The 13,666-nt window shown below is 41.6% G+C and overlaps 1 protein-coding gene across 6 annotated transcripts in view; it reads right to left on the minus strand.

The window, feature by feature from the left end:
- EBF1 (EBF transcription factor 1) overlaps positions 1–13,666 on the minus strand; it is a 374,718-nt gene that overhangs the window by 332,036 nt on the left and 29,016 nt on the right. For all 6 annotated transcript variants that reach the window (XM_035105768.3, XM_035105767.3, XM_035105770.3 and 3 more), the window contains exon 6: positions 11,640–11,708. In XM_035105768.3, coding sequence (XP_034961659.1) covers positions 11,640–11,708 — 69 coding nt within the window. The remainder of the gene's footprint in view (positions 1–11,639; positions 11,709–13,666) is intronic.

Here is a 13,666-nt window from a genome sequence, read left to right on the forward strand (position 1 = left end):
AAGGAACAAGAGGAAAAAAGCAAAGCTAAGAGGCATCTATTAGATGTCACTAGGCTTTTGTATTCATGTCAATGATTCGGGATTAGAGTATTTGAAATAATCTTATTGAGAGGAATCAAAAGCCCCACAGAGCGGGTGGCTGCACCCGTAACATATGGCAGGGCAGAAGACAATCTCTTATTAAAGGCGTGTTAGCCAACACTGTTCTATACAGATATATACAAAACTATTGTGTCTCCAAGAGTTAGCTAAATGAGATAGTTGGAAAATGCCACGCTGGAGATGCCTAGTGCTACTATAATGCAATATAGATTGCTAGAGTGTCAGTTCATGTCATAACATGGCTATTCTTTATAACATATTCTCTCTCTCTCTCTCTCTCTCTCTCTCTCTCTCTCTCTCACACACACACACACACGCAAAACCACTTCCAAAGTACTTTCCCTTCAGTCCAAAAGTGTATTTAGGAGCAGTGCATTCAGAATGTGAGAATATGGTTATCCCGAAAAAACACAACTTTAACAAACTCTAGAATAACTTTGTTGATATTCTAATCTAGGGGATTAAAAAAAAACATGAAAGGATACACAAACTGCAGAATCCAACAAGAGGTACCGTATTTCCATTATATCTTAAAAGAAAAAAGGGGGGGGGACATTCTTGTCTGACTAGGGAGTTTTGCCAGATTAAGGCAATTAAAATTCTGTTATAATGAACCCTGTATATCTAAAACCTTTATTTGCACTGGAACAAAGGTTTGTAACCAGAGAAATGGCCTGTGCTAGATTTATCTTCATCTGCCTACACCTTTCCAGGAGCTAAGAACTGAAGACAAAAAAGTACTGTTCACAGCATTTCAACGGCTGCTGTGAAAGTCTATATCTGGGTCACTTTAATAACATCCAGGATATAATTTCAAGGTAATGAAATAACACATTTTAACGACCTACTTCATACCCAGAGCAGATTAACAGCATCAAACATGTCACATTCATTTGGAATATAGATTTTCATATACTAAAGAAGTGTCACAAGTACTTTAAAGTGCCACAAATGATAGAGGATATTTCTTTTTAATTGGGGAGGGGGGAAAGCACCTTAAAATATTCTCCTTTATAATTTGGGAAGTAAACTTTTCATTCATACTTTAATATATCTGATCACAACTGCCTGTGCACAGTTCCCAAAATGACACAGAGACAACATTGTATAGTGCACCCTGTACTTTTCCAGAACTCTTATGACAGGAAATACGCTAGGATGTTAAAAGAGAAAGAGAAATTTCAGTGCATGCTACGCTCTTGACTACTCCCTACACATGCTGCTTGTTTTCTGAAGCTGTATTAAATGCCTTTCTGAAAAAAATCTGCCACCTTCTGTGTAGGATCTATAGATCACAACGTAATTTGACCCATCTTATTAGCAGCATGAAATAGATTTTTGCTTTACTGAATTCTATGAAAGTATTGATGACCACAGTGCATTCTAGCAGTTATACTCAGTCTAGTGCATTTACTGGCCACCAGGCAATCACTAAATGGAAGCTGAGAGGTGGAAGAACAGCTTCATGTGCTTTCAGTGCCATCATGTTGTACTTGTGCAGGTGCTGGTGCTAAAGGGCCAGCACTGCAGCAACTGCATCATATGAAATGGATCCTTTCCTCTCTCTGGTTGCCGCTTGACCTAGGTCCATGGACCCTCCGCTCTTCAGCTGATACTTAATGGCAGCAGCATCAGGGGTTAACATCACTGGTTCACATTGTGTTGAGTTCCACACCCTGCAGCAGGGAATGGCCCAGAGCCTCCTGACCCTCCTGCTCTTCCTCCTTGGTGTTGCTACCTCTTCATTTGCCTTCTCTGAGCATGCAAGCTGTGGTAAGAATAAATAGGTAGAGTAGCATCAGTAGCAAGTGATGGGACAGTGCAGCGGTGCTCACCTGACCTCTCATTGCCTATGTTACTGCTGCTTACCAGGAGGTAGAGGAGGTGTGCAGTGCAAACACACCAATGGAGTCAAGGTGGTGCTCCCTTCAGCTGGTTTGCACCATGCTGACCTCCCTGTCTATTACTTGCATCAGCAACACAATAAGTGGGAGGTAGAGAACTATCAACCTACCCTGCCACTCATTGCACACTCCCTCTGTAGGTAGTTGTGCAGATGGAAGAAGGCAAGCAAACATTTGACAGCGAGAGTGACAGAGCAGCGGGCCACCTAGCCTAAGAACCCTTCAAAACCTGGAGCTGGCACTGAGCAACCATTGAGTTGCTCGGTTAAGCTGCTGGTGCCAATGAAACAATGCTTCTCAAAGAAGATAGTAAAGGGAAGTAAAAGCTTCATCTATCCACACCTTCCCATCTAAGTTTTTGCAATGCAGTTAAGCTCCTCTCTTCTCTAAACATAGCCATTGCAGGTCTAACTTCCACTAGAAAAGAACACACTCTTTTCTGGCATTGTTTTTTCTTTAAAAAAAAATACAGTAATCATCTACACATTTAAAGTTTGCGAAGAAATTCTATGAGTTCATCAGACAATATCCCAGTGATTGACAAAAGCGTGTTCACACACATGTACACATGGTGTGTAGACCAACTGCAGTCGTAAACAGTCGGTTTCCACACCTATCAGTCAATCACCCATTCCCACCACCCTTCTGAGTAATGCCCTTCCCCACCCGCTCACTATATATAAGGATCTGGTGACTTCTGTTTCAGTGTATCTGAAGAAGTGTGCCTGCACAAGAAAGCTCATACCAATGACAAACTTAGTTAGTCTCTAAGGTGCTACTGGAAGGAATTTTTTTTATTTTGTTTCGATGTACACATGGTGTGCAACATCAGGTGTAAAGGGGCAGTGTGGATCTGGTCCACCACAAGTACTCAGGAAAGGAAACTTTAATTGGCTGTGACTCACTGGCATAACAGATGTTTGCTGCTGCTTCTTAATTAATGATTTCCAAAGAAGCCGCAAAACTGTTACAGAGAAGTCGGGGTTCTGTAAAATGTGGCTCTACAATAAAGGTTGAAAAGTCACCTGTCCTACCATCTTTCAGCAAGAAAAGGCTACTCCACATCACTCTGCAGACAGGCAGACCCCAAATTAATCAAAGCAACCTTATTCTTAATATTGGAACCCCGTGTATTTCCACTGCCTTGGCACATTTTTCAAGTACAACAAAGGGATCCCAAAATCAGATTTACTCCACAGCTATGATTCAGAGATTAGATATTTCTGGATTTTCTCTGTTCTGCTCTCCCCCGCAATCCATAAAAAGAGGGGGGAACCTATCTACACCCCACCAAAAAAACCCTCTCTTTTTAATAATACATGAAATGGAATAAAAGATTCTAAGTTCTGTTGACCCAGGTAATCCTATGGGCCGCCTCTGTCCTCTTTGCCCCTGCACACACTTTGAAGTAGCAGCTAGCATTAAGAAATCAATAGCTATGAATAGGACATTTGAAGTTTTGTGAAGAGAAACAAAAGAAAAGCCCAGTCCTTTAAGGTACTCACCCCTGCAAAGTTGGGTGGGGAGTGCTCAGTGCTTTCTGGGCTACCCTGTCAGGATCAGGCCCCACCTTTCAGCCAAATGTTTTAAGTAAGGGCTTTTTTACACTGAAAAGAATATAGGTACACAGTACATATTCTCCACAGAACTTGGCCCTGAAATAAAAGTGAAGCTTGTCGCCATCATCTTCAAGCCACTTTCCATGCTCTTTCCCCCCACAACTAATCAGCAGATTAGGAAAATACCATTGTATCAAACGAGTGATGCCAACCCTCTCATTCCTCTTATACTGAGGCAGTGTGTGCCACGGTGCAAGGAGGACTATGAAGAAAGGCTGCAAGAGAGCCAAGGTGGTGTTGTGTGTTAAGCACTGGACTTGGGTGACTTGTGGAGACCTGAATTCAAATTCTCACACAGCCACAAAGCTCCTTAGATGACCAATCACTTTCTTAACATAGCCTTACTCACAGGGCCATTGTGTGCTTAAAATAGAGGGGAATGCATACGTTTCACTACATACTATGGTGCTTTCCACATATAGGTTGCACAATGAACTGGAGCAATGGCCAATAACTCCAAAATGACATGTTCAGGAAGGCGATCGTTATTCCAGTTGCAGCTGTTCCAGATGGAATAGCAGGATCAACACAGGAGCAGAGTCACTCTTTAAGGAGGTATTTCCTGTTGGATTTCAGTTTGCTGGCTGCACAAGGTGGTGTGTCCTTGACTTTTCCAAGCAAAGCTCAGGCCTAAGCCCAACAGAAAGATCAGGTACAATCCAAGCAAGGTTAAGTGCTTTGGAGTCTCCTTAAATTCAATGAGAGAGAGAGATTGAAGCACATGCTTGATTCTCCCACTGAAACCAATGAAACTCAAAAGTGCCGAATGTTCCCCAGATTGGCTACCTTAATGACAGAGCAACTCACACATAATGGCCATGCACACATAGAACTTATGAACCTGCACACTGCCCCATTCACTTCAGATCTCTGTGTGCATGTTCAAAGGGATACATGGGCAGAATTTTATCACTTTTGCAGTAAATGAGGCAGCCCTTGCAGGAAGAGACATTTCAAGCACACCTCTGTCCTTGCAAGAAATTGTTGAACTGAGATCTTTGTTCACAGTACACTTCATGCTGGTTAATTAACGCGTCTAAAAATCTTACACCAGACTTCCTGTTCATCGTTATGTGAACTACCAAGACTACATCAAGCCACATCTGAGCTTTGTGTATTTGGATCCTCCCATCACACACACACACACACACACACACACACACACACACACACACACACTCATACACCTTCCTCTGCCCACACTGGTGCCATCCTGGTTATGGCATGAGCATAAGTGTGTTAAGGTATTTAACCCATATGCAAGTGTATGAACAGAAGATGGATTCATCTGACCATTATCAGCTGCAGAAAAGGCTTGGGTGGACCTACAGGGGAGGTTCAAGTCACATCAGCTAGTAATGTGCAGGCAGTGCCAAATAAAAAAATAAAAAAAATGAATCCATGCTAAACTCAACCTACAATATCATATGCACACAATGGATAGCATCTGGAAGCCATCATGGAACAAGCTTTTCCTCTTCTGTGCAACTTGTGTGAATCAATGCTAAGAAGAAACTATTTTCAGACTCTTAGCACTGCATCAGCAAGATAGATAGACAGATAGTTACAGGCAAAACTGGACTGCTTTGCTGAGGAATTCAGAGCTCTAGAGGCAGTGGTCACACAACAGCTCTCTCACAAAGGAGCAGCTTGCTGGCTACTCTCCCACAGAGCAATCTGGGAAAATATCCCAGTACAGAGTGTTATGGGCATAGAGAGCAGATGTTTTCCACTGGAATCCAGTGTACACTGGGAACATACAAACACCATCTGAAATTGCCTGGCTTAAGGGAATTTGCTTGATCACATACCTAGAGTTACTATCTTTAAAAATGGCCCTATTCATTATGGATAAATTGGGTATAGGCCTAACCCCACCCCTCAAAAACAAAACAAAACAAACTCTCTCTAGCATGGCTAATATAAACAGTAGCCAGGTAACAACTCTGCATCAGACAACTAACTTGGAGGCAGTGGCTAAGCGCTGTGGCTGCTTTCAGATATCAGAATTAATACTGAGTCTCTGCATGATGCAATTGTGTACGCTAGGCACTGGAATAAATTATTTTATTAGTTTAGGGAAATAGTCTCTGATTCTTGGGCATTAGCTCTCAACAGGGATACAGAAAATAGCGGCTATGGTTGGAGACAGATAGTCATTTATAAGAGAGCTGGAGGGGCAGCCAATATACATATGTTTCTTTTGTCCTGCAATCATCTTCCATCAAACAAATTTTGCAGGTTTTTGAAACGTCTTAAAAACCTGAAAAACCTTATTTGCCAGAGGTCATGATTCACTGTTAGTAATGACACCCTTGTGTGATATCACTTTTGACTCTTGGCAGGGAAGAGGGAATCATCTCTCCCCAGTCATTATTGAGAATTGGAGATTAATAACCAATAATAACTGGAATGCATACAAGCTCAAACAACCATTATTTAATGGGATCAAGGGCACTAGGTATGAGTGTTTATACTGGAGTGATTTTGCCATATACAATGGAAGTAGACATTCTGAAAAAGTGTGCATGCACACGAAAGCTCATACCTATGACAAACGTAGTTGGTCTCTAAGGTGCTACTGGAAGGATTTTTTTTATTTTTTGTTTCGACTACGTCAGACCTACACGGCTACCTACCTGTAACTACCGTACTACTTTCCATTGCTCAATTGTTTCATCCATGAAGGGAGACGGGGATGAAACTAAATGACAAGCAGAGAAATCTCACTAGAATATGTTTCAACCCTGGGTCAGTTTGGGTGGTTTTTTTAAATGTGTGTGTGGCTTTTTTAAAAAGTTTGAAGCCATGCCAAGACACAGAATCACCTTTCACAAATCAAGAAATAATAAGACTCTTCCTTCCTGTTCTATTGCACCCTATGTGACTTTTTTCATTATCATCTTTTCAGATTCTTACAAAGCAAACCTAATTAGGAAGCTCACTCATTAGTCTTCCAGAAAAATTAGCACAGCTTATGCTAATTACTCCTGTAAAATTTAATAAACTCATTGAAATGGGAATAGTCTAATGAGGTTTTATTTATTGAACTAGAATAGCTATATGGGGGAAAAAGGTTAGAACATGGGAATCTCCACTGTGGCAATAAAAGTACAATTTATTCCATTCCTGCCCAGGAATTTTATAGCAAACCTTTTAAATTCAAATTTGAGTTACCGTTTGAATGTTAAATCTATGTAGAATGTAATAACAGGAAGTGGTTCGTTTTTTATTTTACTGTATTTTTTTGCTACTACTAGGCTGAATGCACACAGTGTCACTTGTAACAGAAATTGTTGCACCCTGAATTGTTTTGCATCGCACTCGCTTCCTCCAAAGACTCGTCCCCTCCACATCTCCATGAAATTGCAGGTGCTTTTAGGAGGATGCATGCACCTCCCGCTTTAAATTTTTTTACCTTAAAATAGATGTTACGTCCTATCTCATTTTGCTATACTTTCTGTACAATGTAAACTGTATCATCCTGCTGTAAAATGAACTAACCAGGACAGGGAACACATGAACGGCCAGTTGGGGGCATGGGGAAAAGCTGTTACCAGCATAGCTTGTGCCAAAGCAACAAATGGCTTTCAAAATGTCATTTATTGGGGATACTGGGCTGCATTCAGTGTAGTGCTCAGGAGATTATTGCATCAGTACAAGCATTTCTGCTTGTGCAAACCAAACAGTATCTCCTCTCTTCCTCCCTTGCACTGTTCTGGAGCAGGTTTGGGGAGGCTATGGGGCACACAGCAGTAGAGGAGGGGGGGAAAGCCCACTAGTGCAATTAATTCATTTAAAGCAGCCCTACGCACGCACGCACGCAGAACACAAACACACTGAGGCCATAACTCAGCAGTACTCTGTGGTAAAAGCAAATGCACTGGTAACTCTGGTAGGGTTGGGAAGGAACAACGTAAACAGTATTCATAGCCTGTGTCTGGCATCCTTGAGCAGCTGACAGGACCCCAGGACCTACTCTTCTCCAACCTTAATTCCCCACCACCTCCTGATGTGCCATTTGGAGCAGTGCCAGGTGACTGTATCAAGCCACCGCTTTAATTTCTCTCAATGCCCCAAACTTTTTGTCACTCTGAGGAATTATGGGGGATTTAAAGGGTAACTAAATCCAGCAACACAGCACTCCTTGAAGTGCTATCACTATAGCCAGGTGATAAGGCGCACCGACAGAGAGGGGGCACATTGCCCAGGTTCCCCACAAGCCTGGAGCCAGCCATACAATACTGGGCTATATGAACCAATGTTATAAAGCAACTTCTTTTGCTCTATAATACAAACTGCCTATGAGAAAAATAGATTGATGCCACAGTATGGAGGGAAGACAGATCTCTAGAGTATAGAAAACTTCCTAAGGTCATTTTGATCGCAATCAAAACATGCTCCTCTAAATACAAAGTCATTTCCCAGTGCATCTACCGAGGCTGTTCCAACACTCTACATTTATGATTAAATGGCTCCAGTTCATTCTGACTATTATAAAGGAATATAAATGATAATTGGAGGCAAAAGAGCATGTTATACAACTCTGTAGGTTCAAAGGTTTTACATGTGTCATATATCCCCACTTTTCATAACACACAAATGTAATCGCTTTTAAGCTGCCTGTATTTACCAGTGTATCTTTGTATTTTCAGATATTCACAATTGTCCAGAATTGTCAATACTCACATGTGGCTACTGTCATTCAACATTTTGCAGACATGCTCAAATATCATTTAGAGTGTATACTGTATGTAAAAATCATAAGTATCCTTCTTGATCAGACATTTGAAAAATCAGATTCTGCAGATATAGCAAAGAGGTAGTAATCCTCATAAGGAAACATGTCTATGATTTAAATGTGATCCTTGCCTACTTAAATGTAACATTTAAGGTGCCCATTCTATTAATACAGGTCAAATACAAGACTGAGCAGTCTGCCATCAGAGAACATCTTTGCAAACCCTCTCCCTCTCCCCAAATGTGTCCTGTGAAGGTTCACTTGCAAATAAAAAAATAGCTAAATATGGTTTTGCATATCAATTGGCATAATAGCTTACAATTTTATGCACGCCAGAGTGACAGCAGAGTGCAACTCAACATATGTTCCAGCTCGTGACGGCTTTTTAATGTTAAAACAATTTGTAAAGTACTCTGTTTAAAACACAGGCTTCATATAGATTGTTTTATGCTTTTCTAAGCCAAGGGGAAAATAATATGCATAGGGTAAATGTCACTAGTAACATCACCAGAGCCACTAGCTGTACAAAGCGCATACTTTATTTTGCCTAAATTGTTTGAACTAGCCCTGGCCAAGAAAAAGGTTTTAAGTACCCTACTGGGACAGATGCTAAGCGGCAACAATAGAAGCCACACTAATGCGATCCAGGTAACTCAATCCTGTTTCAAAAACACAGGGAAGGCTAATTACAGCACAGCTGAGTCAAATTTCTTATGCCACTGCAACCCAAAGGAGCGGGTCAAAATCAGATGTTATTCAAACCACAGTCATATCAACCTTCCATATCAAAGTCACCACTTAAAACCGAGGGAAGAATTTTAAAAGATTAACCAGTTCACACTCAAAATGTGTGGTGAGGCAAAGTTTAATAGAGCCCAGTTCCACAAACCAAATTCCAGCTTTCCTCAGCACAAAATTCTGCAATGCTGGTGAAGTACCGTATGACCCAAGTTGTCCAAAACTACTAAGAAGAAGAACAATATGCAGAAGAGGGTGCCTGGATCAGATGACTGATTTCAGCTTAATAAGTCAAGATATGAACAGCTTTTGCCTATCCACACAAGCAAAACAGCAAACCTAATTAACCATAGTTTGCCAATCGTTCAGTTCCAAGAAACCATGGCTTTGAAACATGCCAGGATATGAAACCACAGTTTGAAGTCGGTTTAGCACCCCTCACTTGCTCCAAAGCTTATAACCATTTTTTCCTCAGCTTGGACAAAATGAGAAGCTGTGGTTAATTATAGATTTTGCAATTTGACTTATTGCAATATTGTCAGAGGGCCTGGTATGGCTACTCTAGAGTAACGACTCCAGCATGGTCTTTTAAGGTTTTTATTAAGTGCTGATTATTTACAGTGTTCAGAGCAGTAAAAATGCATTCTTAAGGTGAGGTGTCTGAACTCCCGAATGGCGATTGGCGCATTTTCTTCCAGCACCACAGCTTTGGCAGACCCAACCTCTTCCCCCTACGTTTGCGTCGCAATTCGGGAGTTGGGAGAATTGGCCTCCCCCCTGTGCGTCCTACTTCCTGTCCCACCTGCGGCCTGGGCTCCACAACCTTGCCTGAGCCTCGGACACCACTTCCTGACTCTCCGCTGGAGGCAGAGCTCTCCTTACTCTCTCCCTCGCTTGGGGATGGGCTGGAACTTAAGATGGGAGGGACTTCCCTGTATCCCTCGTCCCTCACAAATATGAAGGAAGGAACACAGGGTCTTCATGCATGGGCAAAATGCTTGTTCGACTCTTGGCTTACTAAGCTGAAATATGCTTCTCCAAAATGCAGTCAATGCAAATGGTTTTATTCCTAAGAAGAACCACAGCCAGCACATCTATATGTAGGTAGAACCACACACATTTCACGTTCAGTATTTATCTCGTTGTTGAGAACCATGTAGGAGACATATAAATTTTCCATGCAACTGCAAGTGCCATCTTTAATACCCCATCAGACTATAATACACCTTGAATACACAACAGACACATTAATTAATTACTTTTGTGCTCTCCTGTGTTCACCTAACGCTCTTCAGCAATGCAAGTATGCAGTATAAATTCACTGCTACTGTAAACTAACTCAGGAATAATGTGCAAAGACATTTGCCATGAAAGCATAACTTCTTGTTTCAAAAGCCATACCAAAGACATAAAACTACATAAATACGATGGCTTATCAATCATGTCTTTCCAGTCACTGCGTAACAGAATGCCACCTTGCTCCGACGTCACACGGCACTTTCTGAACAATCCAACAAAGAGGATGAATTGAACGTTGCGAACATTAACTCAGGCAGCAAAGCAAGAGGAAGAGTTCCATACCACAATGATATAGTACTCCTTCTCTTAACTGATAATGGACAGTATCAGCCTTGCGTGGTCACTTAATTCTCACAAAGTAATGCGACATCGTAACAGTTTATCATATGTTTCTGTATGACGAGCTTCAATAATTAAAATGTAAAAGTGACTCTTTGGCTACAGCGTTGCCTAATTTGCAAGTCTGCCGAGTACAAATTGCACAGAACAACTCCAGTGAATTTATTGTTCTACAGTGATTTATTCGGTCATGTCAGATTAGTAATTTGGATCGGTTTAGAAACCGTAATAATTAAGACAGGCAAAATGAATTAATCAACTGACAATACAATCAAAATTGCACTCAAACCAAAGAAAACAAGCTGGAATCTGGGGGGGGGGGGTGTTGAGAAAGGGGGGGCAGAGGAATCTTTAGTTTTCAGATATCTTAATGCATAAATAAAATGAAACAAACCTTACAATTTAGATGGATTGCATCCAAGGGAACTACTGTAGCTAAAAAGTGATAATGATTCAAACATTTTTCAAAGTAAAAAGTTAAATATTTATAAGCACCCAACCACATTTCATAAATCACAAACTATTATTATTTTATATTCCCGAAGCTTCCCAGGCACAGCATGCGAATTGAGGCGCAGAAATTTGCAGAGAAAAATGTCCCCCTCTAGGAGCATGAATCAGAGACTAGCACCAGAACGCTCCACAGAGCCTCCACTCACAGTTACATTCCATATGGCCTTGCCACAAAAATCAAAACCTTATAGCATCACTAATTCCCTATGAACGACAAAATTACGCCCACGGACGCACATCACTCTTTGCCCATTAGCAACACAAGGCAGGTGTTTCATTATAATGAGGAGTCGTTGTCCCCCCCACCCCACGAAAAGAAAGCCAACTACCATACACACCACATATAGCTCAAATAAATTCAAGGAAAAGGATAGCAGCCCTTACCTGTCAATTATCACTGGATCTGAAGGAGTCTCATTTCTGTTGCCACAGCTTTTCTTGTCACAACAGCGGCTACGGAGCAAAAAGGGAGAGGATTTAGTGCAGCCATTACACTCTCAAAATCATAATTACAAATACAGGAGGGTTCACATTGCCGGCTAGAGTTACTGTTCTGTCCCTGTCTGGAAATCAGTTGAATATAGAAGGTCACATATGGGTTAATGACTAGGTCTAACATCTTGTACAGCTGGCAAGCAACAACAATTAATCAATAAAAAGGGGGAAAGAGGGTTATCCCACTTTTTAGGGATAATAATGCAAGATTTCTTGAGATAAGGATTATGACCTTCTCCAGCCACATTGCAATGGTTCCAGATGTCCCATAGATAAGTTTAAAAAGAGCGCAGGCAGAAAACTCCTATGGAGAACAGATTCTTTGAAGGTACTCGTTCTGTAGACTGTTAGAATCCTGAATCTCCCAGCTTCCCATTTAAAAACAACATTTCTAGACCTAATTGTTTTGCAGCTGTTTGTTAAAGTGATGGCAAGGATTGGGAACGCTTGGAATCCAGAAAGCAAAAGAAATTCGTAATGTTTTCCATGTTGCATTATTTAAGACCATTCTCACCACATTTCGCCTGTTTGGAATAAATACAAAAACGCTACATGACCATGAAATTTGCATTTACACCTTATTAGCAGGTAATACACAAGTGTGATCATGATCTATTTCCACTTTGACACTTGGTGCTGGAAAATGTACCAACATCTCAAATAACCACCTCTTAACAGTGAGATGCATTTTCATATTTCTTGTTTGGCTCTCACGATTCAATGCACAGGACTGCAGTGCAGATCTCTTCAAAAATAGTGATCGCCATTCATAGACCCTAAGCCAAATCTGTCTCTGAAGCCAATTCTGCCTGGCCGCCTTTGGCTACCATACTTCTCTGGCAAAACTAATTGCCAACAAGAAATGTATCGCTCTTTACATTTAAAATCCTATGGTACAGTTCAAAGTAAGGGCACCACCTTGCTGAAGATAAGCATAACTTGTTCTGGTCAGTGCCTGGATGGGTGACAATTGGGAAGCCATATGTACACTGCCTTGGAGTCCATGACAGAAGAAACAGGGGCATAAATGTAAGAAACTGAAAACAAAACAAATAACAAAAGCAGGAGCAGGAGCAGGTCGGTGGCCATGCTGGCTGGGGCTAGTGGGGGTTTCGAGTCCAGTAACACCTGGATGGCCACAGGTGTCAGGAGCTGGAGTCACGTCAGCAAGAAAACACCTGGTGTCAGTGAACTGTTTATTCAAAGGAACCATGTGGGTAGCTAGGGGGGGGGGCTCAGCTGCCACCCCTAGAGCAAGTAAAACAATAGAAATACTTAACTAACTGACCAATCACGTTGGTTCTGCCCTAACAAAAGTCCTGACGAACCCCCAAACAAAAATCCTGGCTACGCCCATGAAAGGAACCAAAACAGTGCAGGCCTAGTGATAACAGCAACCCTTCCCAAATAAGTCTTGCTTCCGACACCTCCTATTCCCAATCTGCTCCCTTTTTCTCCCTCTGAGCACCCATTGTCATCCCACCACCACTCCCCCTGGCTCTGAGCCCTCTTCCCTGGGGGTTCCCTTGGGGATTTACCAGCTGGTGCCTCCCACCACTAGGGTTGCCATAAGACAAACTGCTGCCCTCTGGAATTCCCCCCCCCCCCATATGTCACTTCTGCCTTTGAAATCCTGGTAATGCCTGGGAAATCCTGGACGTATGGCAGAGCTACCCACCACTGCTCTGCATCCAGTCAGTCCATGACAACAAGTTAAGTCTTTATTGTATTGTTTTTCTTATGTGTTTAAAATGAATAAAGATGATTTTTTTAAAAAACAAGCTAAGTCTTCCCCGGTATAACTAATTCTTTCATGCATTATTGCCCACATATCCTCCTAGAGTTGTGAAGTATTTTTTTAAAAGGTTGTCATAATACATGATCTTAAATATTCTACTTCCACTGCAATTTAGGCT

The sequence above is a fragment of the Zootoca vivipara genome, chromosome 2 (assembly GCF_965207765.1).
Source record: "Zootoca vivipara chromosome 2, rZooViv2.hap1.1, whole genome shotgun sequence".
In the NCBI taxonomy this organism is placed as follows: domain Eukaryota; kingdom Metazoa; phylum Chordata; class Lepidosauria; order Squamata; family Lacertidae; genus Zootoca; species Zootoca vivipara.